Source organism: Juglans microcarpa x Juglans regia, chromosome 2S (assembly GCF_004785595.1).
Source record: "Juglans microcarpa x Juglans regia isolate MS1-56 chromosome 2S, Jm3101_v1.0, whole genome shotgun sequence".
NCBI classification, from domain to species: Eukaryota; Viridiplantae; Streptophyta; class Magnoliopsida; order Fagales; family Juglandaceae; genus Juglans; species Juglans microcarpa x Juglans regia.
The window spans coordinates 32,594,242-32,614,503 of record NC_054597.1 but is presented as its reverse complement, the minus strand read 5'-3'; the positions used below and the strand labels follow the sequence as shown (position 1 = coordinate 32,614,503).

At 33.9% G+C, this 20,262-nt stretch overlaps 1 protein-coding gene across 1 annotated transcript; it reads left to right on the top strand.

Annotated features, from left to right (window-relative positions):
• Positions 1-14,447: 14,447 nt before the first annotated feature.
• LOC121253578 (calmodulin calcium-dependent NAD kinase-like) lies at positions 14,448-18,569 on the top strand (the record flags this gene model as incomplete). Its single annotated transcript, XM_041153577.1, has 8 exons — positions 14,448-14,700; positions 14,890-15,113; positions 15,213-15,274; positions 15,949-16,170; positions 17,042-17,174; positions 17,395-17,717; positions 17,829-17,973; positions 18,149-18,569. Coding segments are annotated over 8 exons (1,599 nt in total), but the record flags the coding sequence as incomplete, so codon positions are not given.
• Positions 18,570-20,262: the final 1,693 nt, after the last annotated feature.

The window sequence follows — 20,262 nt, the reverse complement described above, 5'->3', positions numbered from 1 at the left end:
GGGGAGTACCCAGCAGCAGCTTCCACAAAAAGAAGAAGAAAAAAAGAGAAATTCAACACGAGAAATTAATATATAACATAGGTCAAGATAAAATTAGCTGCACGCATATTGTCAGTCAGCATGCACAGAGAGACGTTGTAGTAACTTTAAAATTTTACTTTTCTTTAGAAAATGTGCTAGCTGGTCGGGTCCTGAAGACGTTGTAGCTAGCTAGCTGGCTTTAACAGGCCAATCTTGTGTCAATTAAGCTTCGGGTTTAAGTTTGGCATCGCAGCTCCATATGCAATCATTGATATTGAAGGTTCTGTTCACCTCCTCCCACCTCGATCCCCTTTACCCTAGTGGCAAGCAAAAGATATATCCTTTACTTGAGAGCTGAGAACATGAATTACCACAAGCTAGGTCGAGATCCCATGGCCTGTAAAGTAGTCACAACCCTAAAAAATAATCGGCTCCATCCAACATTAATGAAACCTCCCTTTGCTGCAGTTCCAGTCTTCCAGAGATACAATGTCAATGCATCATGTGACTTTCAAATATAAAAAGGAAAATATATATATATATATATATATATATATATATGTATATGCATGGTTGTACGTGTACACACTAGTACACTTGGTAATTTTTGCCGTTTGATAAAACTATAAGCTACTAGATATGTAATCACTCCCAAATTGATGGACCTACAATTTAAAGTAAATTACCAAATTTATTGTTGATATATATATATATATATATATTAGTTATATAATTGACATGAGCAGAAATTTATTAGTCGTCAATCGGCCGGAGTCGATATGGATAAAAGAGCTGTTTAATATTTTAGTAGCTATATATATATATATATGTTGGTGGCAAAAGTAGCCATCCATTGATCATATATATTGGAGGAGTAAGTTTTGATTAATATTCAAACCCAAAAGCAATATTTATATATGTGGATATTAATAATATTGAAGAAATATCTAATAAAATACATAGGCTGGCCTATGTGTGAAATGCAAGTTAGGGGTAGTGTAGTTGTACGTGGAAAGTGGTGTACTATGTCATGTGACCCGAGAAAGAATTTTCTCTCGTCCTTACGTATATAAGGAACCCAAGAAAAAAAAAATAATGCATGGCCATAGCAAGAGCTTCTTTCGTCCTCTCTCTCTCTCTCTCTCTCTCTCTCTCTCTCTCTCATCTCCCCCCCCCCCCCCCCCAAAATATGAAAAGTTGAGGGGAATGTTGTCTGGTTCGAGATCATTCGAGCTCAAGTTAAGCTACCATCTGAATGATTTCGGACCAGGCTTCATTCCCCTCAACAAAATGAACTTTCACCGCCGTTCATCAGTATGGTTTTATCTGCGATGAAGATGTACCGACGTTCTTTGTTACTAGCTGCTAGCATTCTTATCTTCAATAAACCATTTACCTCCGAGTACAGGATCCCTAATTTCCAATTCTAAGTCTATGGCAAAAACATACAACCAACGTCTATATATATATATATATATATATATATATATCGCTAGCTAGCCGGAAATTGGAAATCGGGGCGGCTGCGCATGAGGCAAAAGCACAACCAGGAGCGAGCACCAAGCTGTAGGTAACATTTAATTAGTATTCAGCCAATTCCACGCGTTTTGCCTAAAGTTTTAATAAAAATAAGAACAAAAAAAGTTGAATTAGTGTGTCGTGAACGTCTGACATGTCCTGTTAATTTGGTCGATCCTGATCTATCTTTTGGTCGGTTTACTGAATATAAGTGGTAATTAATGGGTGCCATGGCTTTCATTCTTTCTTTATTTTTTATTTGGTAATTTGTAAGCTTTATTGACAACATACAAGAACCATGTGTTTGCTATTGCTTTAAAAAAAAAACTGTGTGAGAGAGAGCTTTGAATCCTTCCAAAATTGACCCTAGCATATATAACAATATTTATCCTTTCCACATTGTTCACAAGGTGCGGGCCAGATATCAACTCCTGTGGGTCAACTTCTATGTGAGAAAACAAAAACGACAATATATATATATATATATATATATATATATATATATTGGTGATCAGATCTACATGTGAAGCTCATAATTTCAGGTGGGCCATGATCAGGTTTTCTGAAGTTTATTATATATATTAGAGGAGTCCTACTACTGTAGCTCCATGGCATATATACACATGCACTCACACAGTCATGCACAAAATTTATATATAGTTAGAGTGTATATGGCTGTGATTCTCATGCTGAAAGTACTACTACGGTTGAAAAATTGGAATTATCAAAGTACTTCTTTACGGAGATTAAAGACAAGGAGGGATGGAGATAATTGGGGTTGAAAGATAAATTAGAAAGTGAAATACAGGAAGCTGGCCAAGTTCCAACCAATTATATATAGTGCATGCCTTGTCTCCTTATGTATCATTAATTTTAGCTGTGGCTTGCTTCAGAGTGATCTAAACTGTATTAGGGTTAGCTTCTTATCGTCGATCTTGTTCTTCTTTCATGAGTTCATCTCATTCAAGTGATTATATATATATATATATAGATTATAAACCAATACTTCGCGCAAGACTAATAATTTTTATTAATAATATTGTGTTTCTCTGTATTTCTGTGGACATACAAGGAGCAAACAAGCCTTGTGAAAGTTGCTATATATATATATATGCACTTCTAAGATTTTTTAACAAAATAAAATTAAAAAAATGCTTCATCATTGCTATTTCAGTTGGTTAGTAGTCCTTTATAAGTACGATCAGCTGCTATGTCTCTGATTTATCCACATGATTGAGAGAAATCAATGAAGACGGCCAGGTCACTGCCCATTTCTGAAAGGCCAGATCATGCGTATATATGCATGCAGTCCTGATAACATGCCCAAACACGTCAATTATTTTCATTTTCATGTTTCCTTCCCAGTGAATGGACCCCAAAATTATCAGATCGAACCAAATCTTAGCTGCCACAGAACTCTCTCTCTCTCTCTCTCTCTCTCTCTCTCTCATGCATATATACGGATATATGTGTTCTATCACCTGAAATTACGCATGTATTTTCTTGTTAAAAATCAATGATAGGCCAGTCAAAGACTCAAATAAAGAGGAGAAATTTAACATATAGCAGTAGTAATGATCATGAGTCTAGTCTATATGTAAAGGGCAATTTCCAAAGTAAATCATATCACATAAAGTCGCCTAGCTATTTCATCACTTGCACTGTTGCATGTTAGAGTAAGAAATGGATTATCATATAATTATTTGTTACTTTTTGACTTACCCACCAATAATATCTTCAAAAGCATTCAACAGCAAACATGAAAAACCATTCAAAGACAGTTTTGTTGGACATCGCAATCAGTACGTAGTACTACAAGTCCCTGCCATAAAGCTAAACTGATATATATTGAGTCCCTGATTCACCTTCCTAATTAAAATCCAATAAAACTAATAATTAATCATTAGCTGATTGGTTGTTTATGGAACTGTTGTTAATAAATCCAGTCATTTAGGCCTCATCATAATTTTAGTACTTAATTCCTAGGTCGTCCTTTATGTATATACGATCATACTACTACTGTTGCAGCACATCAGAAAAGGCAAGAGTGACATTGTCATCTTAGTGGAGTTTCTTTCTTCTTTTATATTAATTTTTTTGGGATAAGTATAGGTCCGTGATTAGTAGTCAAGTGCAGAACTATTGAATCCACGTGATAAATCAACTTAAATCATGTATATGCGGTCGTCGATCTTACATTTCAATATATATCTTGCAATCAGTGTCCAAATACCAGCTGCTAGCTAGCATGCACAGAAAGCAGGCATAGGTTAAGAATTTAAGGGTGTAGGTCTAAAGTGGGTGGCGTAGTACTATGTCGATAGATCTGATTGACACACATTATATATGTGCTCACATTGGAACAACTTTATATCCTAAAAGTCAGGAAAAAGTCTATAAAATATTGCTTTCAAAATCCAAATTTCGAGTGGAAATTAAGGGAGCGTTTAAGATGGAGATCAGGCGATATTATAAAAAGTCTCATAGGTGGTTGGGCAAAGTAGGATAGGGTTAATGCCAGCTTTAAAGGCGCTGTCTACTTCTCTTTTCGTTGTCAAAGTCCAGCTTCCAAAATCTTGTGAGAATGCTGTCTTCCAGATTACTTATATCTATTGCAAGGTCTGGATTTTACCTTCTGCATGCAATGTCTAAATATACGCATGCATACCAGTACTTTTGGTTGTGGAAAAAGCAGTGCGATATATTTATATATAGTAATTCTACGTATAACTGTAAAATACGTAAATATTACTTAATTAGAGTGAGATCTACTGTTAAAAAATTAATCTTTTTCATTTGAATCTCATGTTTTATTCACTTTTTTCAAAACGATTATGTGACGGTTACACAATTCACAATTACAAATATTTTTTCTCATATAGAGTAATTCTCATATGTACATATACATACATATATATATATATTTGTAACTAGTGAATTAATTGTTAGAACCATTTCAAGATCAGGACTCAAGCATCGGATAATTTGATTGTGCAGTCCCATTTAAGTTTTAGGGAGGAAATTTTTTTTGGGACAATTTTTTGCTAATGTGGCTTTTAGGGATGAAATCAAAAACAATCCGAGTTGTAAATCTCATTCAAACAATAATTTATCGAAGTTCCAATAGTAATATTTAGAAATTATTCTTCCCTAAAAGTGATTTTCCATTAGAAAGGTTTACTATATTCATTTGAACGGTGTTACTTCCATTCAAATGGAATCAATTACTCGTTCCAACAATAAGAGATTTGTTCAAACAATGACACATTTGTTCAAACAGTTATAACTACGTTCGATTTATGTGTCATATGTTCGAATGGTATCATATTCATTCAAATGAATCATATTCCATTCAAACACAATCTTTAACCAAAATATTGCTTGGGATTTAGAACGCACCAATTTTTTTATTTCATATATGCATTCGAGCGGGAATATATGTGGTTGAATGGTCTAGCACAATTTTGTACGTGTTCTAGCAAAACTCAAAATACATCAAATTTTTTTCAAAAATTATGATATGTTCGAACACACTCAAATGCGTTTTTTGTATGTCCCAAAAAATTTTTTTAGAGACAAAATTTTAAATTTCATCCCAAAATATTTTTTGGAATGGGTTTTTTGGAACGAAATGAGGAAGAAAAATCTTTTGTCTCAAATATTTTTTAAGGACAAAATCTCAATTTTTTGTAATAAAAATTTTCATCCCAAAAAAGGAATTTCTTGTAGTGTCAATAGGAATTAGGTGACTAAGATCTCGCATTTTTTTAAATGAGAAATTCTTACTCTTCAATCTTCACAATAATAATTTCAAGAGATTTTGATTATAACGCTAAATAGTCTTTTTGAAGTATAGGTCTAAATTAATATGATTTGGATTTTTCTTAGATGGTTATAATATTGTTACATTAACGTTACTTTATTAATTAACTTTTTGCATGCACATAAATGTTGCTATGTATAACTAGTACAAGTGCAGTTTTCTTTTTAGAAAGAGAGATGGTAACTCCAATTTTATTGATCGCCCAGCTCACTTACGGTGGAGGAAAACAGTGGTTACAAAATAAATGTTTGAGGGTACAAAAATCTCAAAACCAAGCTTTAAAATGTAGTAAGAGAAATATTTTTTACAGGTACAAACTAAAATTTCTATAACTATACATGACTAGCAAGCTACACGAAGTACAAATTAAAGCAATCAATTCAAACCAAAATTAACATGCAAAACAAAAAGTATCAAGAAAATCAATGTATAAATCAGTGCCTAAACCGAGGTAAACTCATATATATTCCCCCAAGTGCAGTCCATGATTCGTCTAGTTATATGGACACTACAAGAAAAAGGGTTTTTCCAGAACTCAAAATCATCGCAAAGACCTCCAATAATCGTTGTATTTGATCAATTTCGACGATTTTTAATTCACTGCATTTTCAACGAAATTAAGCTTTCACTTCTAATCAATTTTAGTGATAGGCAAAACTTGTCGAAAAAATTTACTTTTACCAACTATTTTATTTCGTCGCAAATGCATCAAAAAATGTCGAAAATGGTGTGATCTAACATACTACAAAATCGTTGAAAAAAGTCAAAAGCAACGATAAATATTGTTGCAAATGCTCAATAAATCACCGCAAATGACACTTCTTTTTTCTAGCGATATTATACTATCGTCGCTATTACCTATTTCCAGCGAGTAATTATCACTGCAAATAGACCATAAAATCACTGCAATAGTTTGTGACCTTTTTCAACGATCTTACTTTTCGTTGCACTTGAAGGTATTTCCTACGAACAAAAATCACTGCAAAGGCTATCCCGCCGTCACAAATGGTCTGCCAAGCGACCTAGAAAAAAAAATCAATAACTCAAAGTTTTAGCAGCATCCTGTGGAGAGGAAAATGCCACAAAGCCATATCCCTAACTATGACCTTGGAAATCAACCAAGACCTAAAAGATTCATATGAAAAAACAAAGCCAAAAAAAAATTTGCAACAGGAAACATTTATTATAATTGTTTATCTAAAGAAAACATTTATCATAATTGGCTCTGAAACAAGTCTTACTAAGGATCAGTACAAAAAGAAGGGGCAAAATCACTCCACTTGAAGCTAAAGATATACCTTGCATGATGTTCTTGTTCCAAACTCAGAGAATAATTCCACTTTTAGCTTGTCATCAAGATTTTTCATATATAAATTAGCACTTGAGATTTTTCGTATCTACTAATTCTTTCCTATTCAAATTTTGCCTTCAATTCTACCTCCATTTCCCCTCTATTTTGAGCCCTCCCCACAAATAAAACCTTGTCATCAAAAGTAGTGTCCCCATTCAACTTCTCAACCGTAATAGCAGCATCATTTGGGTTCTGAAAGTTCACAAAACCAAAACATTTGGACTTCTCATTTGTATTTGTCATAACAACTGTACTGGTGATCGTACCATAGGAGCTAAAAAGTTTCTTGAGGTCTTCATCAGTAGTTGTTTCGAGTAAATTTTTCACATAAACATTAGTAAACTTTGACAATCCAGTTGCTTGAGTCCTTTTTTCACGGCGAACAAAAAGTCCAACATAGACTTTTTTATCATTTATCAGCAAGCCATTCAATTGTTTAATTGCATTTTGTACAGATTCCTCATTTTCAAATTGTATATATCCATGACTTTTTGACTGATCATTGTTGTCAACAACCACCTTGGAAGAATGGACAGTCCCAAAGGTAGCAAAAGTGTCGTGCAATGCCTTGTTATCTATTGATGTGTCCAGGTTCTTAATGAAAATATTAGCATATCAAACGTTCCAGAGCACGAGCAGTTGCAATTTAAGTACAACAGGCAATGATAATTCATACCTACATATATTCATGCACACTCATTCATAATTATACATGGATATACGAATCTAGACATGCATAATCTCAAAAAGGTACATAATAAACAAAACATGATACTTTCCTTGCATTAAATTGAGAATTCAATAGAACTCATTCACAAACTCAGCAGCCAAGTAAGTTTGTTTCATAATTGTGGAAGAGATGGGCAATGCTAGCACTTGATTGAAATGAGATCAGAAAATAGTGAAGCAAATAGCACTAATATTTTTTTTATAAGTAAAATGAAATATTATTGAAACAAGTAAATAGTCGTGGCCCATATTTGTAATTGTGATGCTTTAAAAGATTATATCATCTCAATAGACAAATCTCTCTCATCCATAAATCCTTCTCCTCAGGCATAGGTGAGGGATTTTATAGTTCCTGGGAAGCATGGATACTTCAAATTATTGTATATCAAATAGAGATATGGTTGGATTGTTTAATTGAATTTGTTTTTGATATCCTCCCTCTCTCTAACTCTGTCTCTGTAACACAAGAGATGAGTGTTTATATTTTTCCATCACATATATGTTGTATATGCAATGCTTTGATCTGAAGCCACCCCTCAAAACCAGGAAAAAAATCAAACAAAAGAAATGGCAATTGTTTTCCTCTGACATATGTAGAAACAAATAATCTTCGGTTGTAGGCATACTTCCAAAGTTTGAGATGATAAACTGAGTTCACTGAGGTCCGCTCTTCTAATGTTAAAACTTTTTAAATGTTAGACTGGCATTTTGCATTGCTTGGTGGGTTCAATATACATGTACTATAGTGATTCTACTTATTGGTGCATCTCTTCCATTACGTTAATGTGCTTGTTTTTAATGCAACTCTTATATGGCACTAAAAGTAATTCTTTTTGAAAGGAGAGCATAAATGTAAATCTTATGGAGATATCCAAAGTCCATGTAGGATTTTAACTAACCAATCATTTAGAGATTCATACACAGGAAAATCTAGACCCACATATGGAACTTGCAAACATCATATACTAATATCATACTACAATTCAAGATAAATAATTTGTGATTTCTTATTAAATCCAGCTAGACAAGTTTAAAGTGCTAAAAGAAAATGATAAATTAATATCAAACATCAACATAGAAGGGAACAAGAATATGTTTCTAAAACTTGAATTTCTTCACCCTTGCTATAATTTTGTCTTCCCCAGTTGCCTATCTATAGCAAAAGAAAATACTAACATAATTATTGACATCTATCCCACCAATGCATTTACACATGTTTGTGTGTGTGAGTGTGGGCACACAAGTGTCTGCGTGCATGAAGGTTACACCATTCAAAATATAAATCAAGATTTGGACAGATCATTATTGTGCTGCAAAATGAACTGAGACTTTATGCAAGGAGCTCGGCTCTCTAAACTCACACACTCACTCCCTCCCTCCCTCATCTCTCTCATGTGTACATTATGTTTTTTTCATTATTAACAAAGCATGAAATTTCAACTTTTAAAAAAAAACAACTAGGAACATTCCTCTATTTTTTCCACCGAATTCTTTCTGTCATGCTATAACAATAAGCACTCAATCTTCATGATCAAGAATTCCACACTACACTCATAGGTTAATGAGGCATGTTGTAACATATAATTCAAAAAATTCCACACGGGCCCCATTAACAGAGCAGGGGAAATGTTAAAAACTTGACACATAAAAGGCCCCATTGAAAACTAATATCATACTATAAAATCAAGATACCAGACTCAAGAACTTGGTCTTGTTGAAACCTGAAATTTCATCAGCATCTATATTTTTTTTATAAAAGTAAAATATCATCATTGGTACAGGCAAAATATCTGCAAGTGCAAGGATCACATAATTGTCAAGACAACTAGGGCTTTAACTGCATGTAGGTGAAGATACAGATACTGGCATAGACTTCACTTTTTATCATCCCAGTTGTAATTACCCAGTCCAACATAACAGCAGAAAAAAGAAATGGAAAAAAAATTGCTTACAACTCCAATCACAAAAGGAAGCCAACCCTTGTATAAAACCCGTGGGCCTTCTTCCCTGAGCATGATCTATAAAGCGTGGAATATTCCTATGTACTGATAATGAGAATTTTTCATCTGCAATTACTAGACACATGAAATTTTAGATCCAAAATTAAAGGGAATTAGCTATGTCATGTCCTTAATAACCCAAAAGATCCCAGCTTAAACGAAATTTCTTGCCAATTATTGTAATAAATAAAATAACCAAATCTTTCAGGAAATTAAAATATTGTTGTTTGCATCTTATCTTAATATAGAGGTATTAGTGTTCTTGTCAACTTCTATAAAATGGGATATAAAATTTGTATCATTCAAAAAGATAGTACACCAACTTTAACAAGCTACTGAACAGCTTCTATCGATGAATGAAAATGACCACACACATACCTAGAATTGCATTCTAGATTGTGGTCCAACTGCTCCATCAATAATTGCTCCTGAATTGAATTACCAGTTTGTCAAGGCCTGTCAGATTCTTAGAAAATTCAATATTAATTATAACCACAAAATATGATATTTGAAAAAAAATTAATGTGTAAAGTAAAATCTAGGAGAAGGAATTAAAGGATTACATAACTTCTATAGAACCTTCATCTCCTACACTGACAATAGCTCTTCACTTAATTGTTGTTCAAGGTGCTAGAACTCTTTTAAGCCCACGCCAGTCAAATCCTTACCCAACAACCTTCTAGATAATTGGAACTACTCATCATGATATATCCAAACGTTCATACAGTCAATGCCTAAAAAATCCTACAACTACCCAAAGTCTCCCACAATACAAAAGTAGACAACCTTCATCTTCATGTGTGTGTGTGCACGCGTGCGTGTGTGTGAAAATCTATATATATATATATATATATATATATACACATTTATTGGCCACCCACGATCTCCCAATACCAAAAAGTGCCCAAAATACACAAAAAAAAAAAACCCTTTCCCTCATTTCATAAGGTAGTTCATTAAGTCTCTCCACCAAACTAGAGAGACCAGGTGAAAGACGAAAAATTTTCGAAAAACGTCCTCAACATCTTATCAGTTTCATTTTGCCTCTCACGAAGTACTTGCGTTTCATCCCTCATTTCATCAAGCTGCATCTTGTAATTGTTGGCATATTTTTTGTGTTTTTCAATTAAGGCAAGGTAATCTCTTTCTCATTCACAGTCTCATTGTCTTGTCGACTCTGAGATGACCATATTTCCTTGCCCCATTGCGTATCCTGGTCAATGACCAAGTACCTCCCTAAATACACTTGTTGATGCCTCATTGGTGCGTTGTTTAGGCTCTAGACTATTTATCTTGCCAACCATCTCCTTCTAGACGTGGAAAATTTAAATGGTTATTGTTAAATATTGTGATAACTCATGAATAAATCACTTTCAAATATAAAGTAATTGAACCATCTTTTTGTGTAGTAAATAGCCTAATATAAACATTATATTCACATAAGTGTCTTCAGTGGCTGAGGTGACAAATTTACCGTTCTTCTTTGACCAATGAGTCTTCTTATAGAACACCACCAAATTCACTTTCGTAGCCCACTACAATTGTGTAGAATTTGTATAGGTAGATGTTCAATTAAAAACATGATTATACGGAAAATTTGTTGAAAGGAATGACCAATCATATAAAAAAACCCATATGGTACAACCACACAAACACATCAATACGAAACTAAAGACCTTCACACCTTATGATGCAAATGAGTGGACATATACATTTCTGAACAATGCACTCCACAAATACATTGTTCGCTAACAAATAAAACCTCTACCATAAAACAATTGTGCATTTATAGTACTACCATGCATCATCCTCATAAACTAATTCTATCATTCTATATAAAAGGTCTTTCTAACCACTTATTATGTCGTATGGTATGTAAGCAATCCCTAACTCTATTGTCCCACATTCTAAGTATTTATACGTTAACAATTAACTTGTAAGCATGTTAGATATCATAACTTTACCAACTATGTTTCTATTTTTGTAGGAAACAACCTTCTATGCTTTATCAAACTAGAGATGACCTTAACCAATGTGATTCTTCATGTTATGAGCACTCCTACAAACGTCTAATGAAATTGGTGGACCAGTATAAATATAGCAAATGGGTTTTGAGCAAGATTATGGGAGAATAGATGGCAATTTAATCCCTACAGACATATATATCAAGCTTTAGAATTGTAATGATAATACAAACAATATTATTGAACACCACAAATTGAAGAAGAATATAGATCGTTTATTAGTCAGTCTAACATAGGATTGTTTGTATTTTTTAAAAATTTACATTATATGACCACAGTTACATTATACATACACAAACACATAGACAATTTATGCATAAATTGAAAGAGCAAACCACCCCTATTTCCACGACAATATTGGTTAACTACTTGCTATCAACAGCTTGAGTAAAGTGTTAAAAATATATGCTAATTTCTACTTGACCTAAACGGTTTCGTTAAGAACATAAACTAAAAAAAAAGAGTATCTTACCAACAGTAATCGACTCCAACTGAGTGGAGGAGAGGATGGGGAGGAGGAATTGTTGGATAGCCCTTTGCCACCAGGAAAATGGTCTTGCTTGATGTTGAACGAGAGCTTAGAAAGTGTCAAAAATTACACTTTTTGAACTGGAACTGGCAGAAGAGTGAGTCATGCAAGACGATTTAGTGTTTACCGTGCTAGAGAAAATGTGGCACAATAGCTTCCGCGGTTGCCAAATCGGTGGAGTCTCCGTTGTTAGTGGTGGCTTTTGATGGAAGAGACAGCCGTGTAGCAACGTTTTTTTATACTTTTTGGCTCCCCATTAAAAACGCAATTCTAGCGAAAGTTTCCGTCGCAACAAGTTTTAGTTTTTTTCCAGCGATTTTTTTCTGCCGCACTTTGGGTTAAAATTGTTGCAAAATGAATTTCCAAAAAGTTTCTGTTTGGAGGCTGCATCAACAAACAAATCGTCAAGTTTATTGTCTTATTGCGACGATTTTATTTTCGATAAACAAGAAATCGTCGCAATAGGCGTTATTTCTTGTAGTGAGATCAATGTCATGATCACCTCACACAATTTCTACCCGGCAATAGCAATGTCTTGCCACAAACCCCATAACATCGATCATTAAATTGTTTTTAATAAATAAACAAATCGTTGATTCCCGTACCATATCTAAGTACTAATTATTTCTTTAGTGTATACACTATTTTTCTTTGACGAAGTATTAATAGGACTGCTGCCATTGATCATGTCTAATCATGATCTATATATTTCAACTAATATTTTATTTTTAACAATACGAAAGAAAATTTTTATTAATCATAATAGACAAAGACCCAAATATACGAGATATATACAATCTCAACCAATATTAAAGATAAATACTTGGGTCTCAATTTTGGGTCCCAAGCATTTCTACCGATACTTTTTTTTTTTTTTTTTTACTTAGTGATTAAGTAAGTATTTTTTAAAGGTGTTATTATTTTTTTTAAATGTTTAAGATTATAAAAAAAAAAAAAATATATATATATATAAAGAAAAAAGGCATTTAGCCTTATCGGGACATTTTGTTGAGCTACACCCTGAATGGATGTAACACGACTCAATATTAAATTTCTCAAAATAGAGCTCTCCGGATAATTCATGATTTTTTCTATTATTGATCCAACAAAAAGGTTTCTGATCTTCAATTTATTTCTTCGTATTTCATGAATTCAGCTTATATCTTCACCAATCACCGTGAGCAATCATTATGTATATGAGCACTAGCAAAGTAAAAAGTATAATCGAAGATTTTTTAAAATCACTTTTCATGTGCTCCCTTTTTTGGGCTTTTTACTGGTCCATTTCTTGGACATAAATGATGGGCATTTGGAGGCCAATCCGGGCTTTTCCCAAGACTGTCCACCCGTTTTAGTGATTCGTGTGGATATTAAGATGAAATAGTTTTAGATTAGTTGAATAAAATATTATTTTTTATATTATTATTATTTTAGAATTTGAAAAAATTGAATTGTTTATTATATTTTGTGTAAAAATTTAAAAAAATTATAATAATGAGATGAGATAAAATGAATAGAGATGGTTTCTGAATTTAAATGAGCCCTTAGTCTTTCTACCATTGCAGGGTTTACTTGGACTTATTCCTCTTTCTGGAGAGACTTTCGGAAACTAATCCGGGTTTACCCACTTGGATCTATTTTCACATTAATTGGCCCAATTCATACAAAAAGGAGATGGAACTAATTTTATCTATTCTAATACAATCTCGTATATAATATTAATAATTTATGAATGGGGCAGAGAACAACGTCAAAGCCATTCACATTCACAATGCATTTTGACTCAAATTATATGAATATGGAACCCAGAATCCAACAACAGATTTGGCAACCCTACTGCATTTGTTTCTTAAAGAGTGGCAAGAGACTGCATGCGCCTAATCTACAAACGACTTTAATCACATGCAGTTGATGACAATATATATTCAGGTCTCATTCTATTTGGGGAGAGAGAGAGAGAGAGAGAGAGAGAGAGAGAGAGAGAGAGAGATCTGTAATGGGTTTGCTTTTGAAATGAAAATGGAGAAGGTAAATTTCTTTTTTTTTTTTTTAATATATATTTTGAAGCTGACTTGGCACGATGCCAAGTCAGTTTATAACGTCACTTTTGTAGGAACACTTTGTGGCTCTAGCATTCCTCTTGAAATATAAATAGAGACTAGCGAGAGCCATGGAGAATCAGGCTACATGTCATGCACATAAAAGTTGACCCACTACTTTTACGAGTCACCACTTGATCTTAGAATCTGCTGCAAAATTCCTGAGTTCACCTAATTCACATGCATGATGCATTTACATTGTCACAGCAATGGAAAAGGATTGTTTATCTGTGTAATAATTAACTATAAGCTTAAATTAAAAGGATAAAATCCTCATCTTGATCTCTTTTCTTTTTTCTGGATTTTAAACAGACATGCAGAAGGGTAAGCCACAAAGAGCAAATTAATCTTGTCATGAGCCACTATCGTTTTTCAAATGCATCATTTCTTGGGATATATCATTCCTCACATTCTTTTTGACTTCAGATCATGACACCAAGCCCACCTTCACACAGATCTTGGTAGCCTCTTCGATTGGTTTGATAGTTGCTGCCACCGTGCATTACTGTTTTCGGAAGCCAAGAGATCAGAAAGTCGTTCCACGCCTGAGATTATCAAACTCATCAGGACATGGTCAAAAGCTAGAAAGGTTTCCACATTATGTAGGTAATCATCATGTGATCTGAGTGATTTTCCAGAAAAAAATATCAAAAAATTGTGGAGCATCTAACACCCAGTACCACAGCTTCCAATGTGACACTTTTGATAGCAACAAAACAAACCTTTTTAAGACATTGACATGTCCCTGGACCAATTCGATCTTGTTGTAATTTGTGTTTCTTCCCTTATCTACAGCTAGGCAAATGGGATTCAGGGACAGACGAGAGTGTCCACAGCTATGCAAGTTGGCTTCTGAGTACATTAGGAAATCCGAGGGATGTGAGGACAATATTTATACGTTCTTTTCAAGCCAACCTGATGCAGATTCACTCTTTGTGAAGCTTGTGGAGGAGTTTGAGAGATGCATTCTCAGTTACTTTGCATTCCATTGGAGCCATGCTGATCTTATGATTAGTCAGGTATCTGAGATCGAATGACTTGGAACAGATATTTAAAAAAAAAAACAAAAAAACAAAAACAGAATGTTATTTTCTACTTACAATGCTGCAAAATTTCAGGTGTTGAGCTCTGATCCTGAGCCTAAAAGGAAGCTGAAGCACATTTTCATGGCAGCAACAAGGTGGCTATCACTCACATCATCCCTGTTATTTTTATAATCGAAAGTGCTAGCAAATTTTGGAATGAAATGTGAATATTAGAACATCAAAGCATATTTTACATGATAGGCTTTAACTGAATGTGTCTGTACTTGGCAAATCAAGTACATCAAGTTCCTATAAATTGGCTTTAACTGAATGTGTCTGTAATTGGCAAAATAAGTTCCTGCTCACCATACATTTCAAGCTTATATCACAAATTGGAAATGATTATATATATTTTCCTTGTTTTAAATTAACACTGATGCAATAATGAAAGACCATTCTCTTTTCCTGCCTTGGTTTATGTATGCCAACATTCTTTTAGCTTCGGCCTTTCCTTTATGGGCACAAATATTGCTATGCATGATGAAATTGTGTAAGACGCAATCATGATCATTGAAAAGCAATCAAAGAACACATCAAAATGGCACTATATTCTTATTTAAATCATCTACTTGTCATTCTCTAACTACCAATGTTTCCCCCCAAGCAGTCAAACTAATGTGAAAATTTAACCATGAAATATGTTATTCATCATCTTTTTAACCACACCATTATTTCATTGTCCCCACATTATATCACTTATTATTACCACCATTATTTAATGCGGGAAAAAAGATTGAAACTTCCTTGTTCTCCCTTTTTCTTGATTTAGGGAACAGAGATTTCAGAGGGTAACAAAGAACCTGAAGGTGGCTAGAGTGTTCACCACATTAGTAGAGGAGCTGAAGGCAATGGGAATGATAATGAATGATGACTCGCGATGTACCGAGGTGATGGCTCCGGTGGCACACAGCGATAGGAGTCCAGTCATCCTCTTCATGGGTGGTGGGATGGGAGCTGGGAAGAGCACTGTGCTTCAAGATATTCTCAAAGAGTATGAACATTATTATTGTACATTTCATATCCTACTCATTAGACCAGTCGAAAATTCTTCCAGAACCAAAGGTGTGTTTGTGGATATGCATATATACATGTGTGTGTGTGTATGTACGTATGTATATATGTACGTACGTATGTATGTATGTATATATATATATATATATATCATATGTATATATATATATATATCTTGTAAAAGTCACACCTGATTTAAAATTCTCTCTATCAAGCTCCAAGATTGTTTCTGTTTTAGTTTTGATTAACAAAGTTAAAACTTCAAGGGGAAAGAAGCAAGAGCTTGTCAGCAAACCAGATAGTACATATATATATATATATAGATGCTTTTTTACCCCACGATTATAGTATGCTAGCAAAGTCAAATGTGAAGCCTTATTGAATGTATTTCATTCTTAAGATCAAATTCACAGTTGAAATTTTCCAACGCCAAAGATTAAAATTTTCTTTTTCCATATTGATGAAGCAGCAATGTCACAATTATTAGTTCGGTTGGATTTTTTTTTCCCCCTTTGTATCAACTCTTTGAACTATCCGTGGAAAACTTAAAGCAGCTGAGTTTTCGACAAATGTGAACTTAACATTAAAACTCAGAGATAGCTTAAAGTGGCTATAGATAGGATAAAATTCAAGAATTCAGAAGTTCTGCCAGTTCCATGATTCGGTATTGAAGATAAGTAATAGAATATATAGGATAGGTTAAATTAACTATCACATATGATTTTTAAAATATTTGTTATATCTATATCTTGTTATGTAGCCTTAAAAAATGATAGAATTTAGAATTATGGAAGCAATAAAAGAAGAAACAAAGAGCTAATGTTGATTGTTGGTGGATGAAATGTGAACAGGCCATTCTGGGTAGGAGCAGCAGGGAATGCAGTTATAATTGAGGCGGACGCCTTCAAAGAATCAGATGTCATCTATAGGGCCCTTAGTTCCAGAGGTCATGGACATGTTGACATGCTCCAAACTGCTGAACTGGTAGATATGATTCTTCCCCCCAATCCCCCAAAAAAATACACAAACTACCTACTTTATTATTGTTATTGTTTCTCTCTGCACCATTTAGCACCACTTCAGATGTAAAACCAAACCTGATTACACAATACTTCAAATGCTCCTCGTTACATCATTAGCATTGATCATTGTCTATCCTAGCATGAGCTCCATAGGATGACACGACAATTATTGTTTCAAACAGGTTCACCAATCATCTACTGATGCAGCAGCATCCCTCCTGGTGACAGCACTTAATGAAGGGCGTGATGTGATCATGGATGGCACCCTCTCTTGGCATCCGTTTGTTGTGCAGACAATAACAATGGCAAGAAATGTCCATCGCCGCCGTTATCGTATGGGTGCTGGTTACAGGGTAAATGAAGATGGAACTGTAATAGAAAACTACTGGGAACAAATTGAAGATGAAGAACCAGAGAAAGTAGGAGGCAAAAAGAGAAAACCATACAGGATTGAGCTTTTTGGAATTGTATGTGATGCTTATCTGGCTGTTATACGAGGCATAAGGTATTTAGAATACATTTTGGTGGTCTTACAGTATTGAATTTTAGTTTCTGTAAAAGTGTTTTTCTCTCTTGAGAGTTAACACTGATGTATCAAAGTGGGATTTCAAAACAGGAGGGCTATAATGTGTAGAAGAGCTGTAAGAGTAAATTCACAACTAAAATCCCACAAGAGATTTGCAAATGCATTCCTAACATACTGCCAGCTGGTTGACAGTGCCAGGCTATACTGCACCAATGCTTTGGAAGGCCCGCCAAAGGTACACCCATTATACCTCTTGCATCTTCCGTAGCAACAAGAACAGAATTTCATTTAAACCAACCAAGGCTCGAATCTCAGTTGAGTTCTATATATATATATATATTTAGCAAAATGTTTTCACAACAAGTGTGTTGAATTCAACATGTTATGCTGATATTATTCTTGCTCTGAAGTTGATAGGGTGGAAAGACAGAGACAGGACGTTGCTGGTTGATCCAGAAGAAATTGATTGCTTAAAAAGGGTATGTAACTTGAATGACAATGCCAAGTCCATATATGAACTTTACAAGCACCCTAACCCAGCTTGCGAAGCTGGTTCGATTTGGAAAGACATAGTATTGTCACCTTCAAGATTGAATGTTCAACAGGAACTGAAGTATTGCATTCAGAGAATTGAGAGTATGAAATGAAAAATCAAGGGTGCAGGGCCATTACAGTTTGAAACATCTTTGAGAACAGGGGCTGGAAAAAAAAAGTGTCAAATGTCTATATTTGCAAAGAATATTAATCTTTATTGTATTTAATTGATGAGCTTATACATAGAAATCCATTTAAAGACAAAGATCAGTGTTGAGATTTTGAAAACTGATAATTCAGCTAAAGACTTGCCTCGTGAATTACAAACAGCTCCGTGGAGGACTTTTTATTCTTAGCAGTTAAAAGTTTTGATTTTTCCTTCTTTATTTTACCTTCATTCCAAGGTCTGAAATTTCATTTTCTTGCGTTGTTGAGCTTAAATCCAGACGATATATATATATATATATATATATATATATATATATATATATATATATAAATAAGTGTGCGTGCAGCATCAACTTCTCCTTGCATGCTCGGAGGTCATTTTGCATTTGACATAGTTTCACTTATTTTAAACTTCAATAACACAGGCAGGTGAGAGACACCTTAAATAAATATGACAGAAGTGGATGCCACGAGTCTAAATGACGAACAACGTCTAGCTGCATCAGTTTGTAGAATTATTTTTGTATAATTCTTTTATGACTAAAATATTTTTCTAAGCTGAAATGGTCATGAAACACCGCAGGAAATGGAGACTGAAAAATGTAAATAAGCATGAACAGGATTAACATTCAAAATCATAAAGGTAACACCATCCACGAGTATGTTAAACAAACAGCATCAAGCATTGGAAAAAAAAAAATGTGAATTTAAAAAGCTGGTGAAATACTTTTGGCTGCGGATGGCATAGGTTTACTTTTATGAATCAATGATATAATCACTCTTTCAAATGGCTGTAGTCATAGGGTAATTATAATCAGTCTTTCCAGCTGGTGTATGCATATTGAAATTACTTAAGTACCCCTGTAATGCAGCGAAAATATCTACTAATTCACTCAACAAATTAGTTAGTATTCGAGCATGCAATTAATTTAATAATTAAACAATAACATAAAATAAATAAATTGCATAACACTAAGATTGGTATCGAAGGAAAACCCTTTAAAGGACTCTTTAAAGGTAAAACCCTATGAGACAGCCAAACTTAGGAAAGTCAATCTTATTATTTGAAAATCAATTACAAGTACTCATCAATTACAAAACCTTTGTAACTTGATTCTCTTACTTGTCCAAACAAATGACTCATTTGTCTTCTACCACAGTAGCAACCAGAACCTCTGGCGATCTTCAAATATTGTCTTTCCTCCTAGAACTCTAGGAGCTGAAGTTCAATCACACGATTTTCCACGCTCTAAGCACGATCACACTCAAAGAGAGATCACAAATATGAAAATTCACTAAGGAATTTTCTCACTAAACAATGCACTAGAAAGTGCTCTAGAAAATATGTAGATCTGAACCTCTAACGATCTTAACCAATAGAATCCCTTAAATAAACTATCTGGAAAGAGTTCCAATTTCACTAAGATTCTGCTGACGGATAGAATCTGTTACGAAAACGTCTCTTGACGGATTGTTGACATGTCGCGATAACTCTTCTCTGTAGTAACTAATTTCTATTTATCTTTTGTTCTGGATAACTTCTTGATAGTTCGAAATTCTTTCTGCTTGATATCTTCTTTTTGAATCTTCTATCCAGATCACTTGATATCTCCTATCTTTTCGAACATTCAATCTTGATCAAAAGTCTTTTGAACATTTATCTATTTAACCATTTATCTTAGAATTCAAATATTCATAGATAAAGATAAAGACAAACATTTATCTATTAATCTATTTATCTTTGAATTTAAATATTCATAGATAAAGATAAAGACAAATTACATTCATTCAATAATTCAAATAAGTCCTAATCATCTAATTC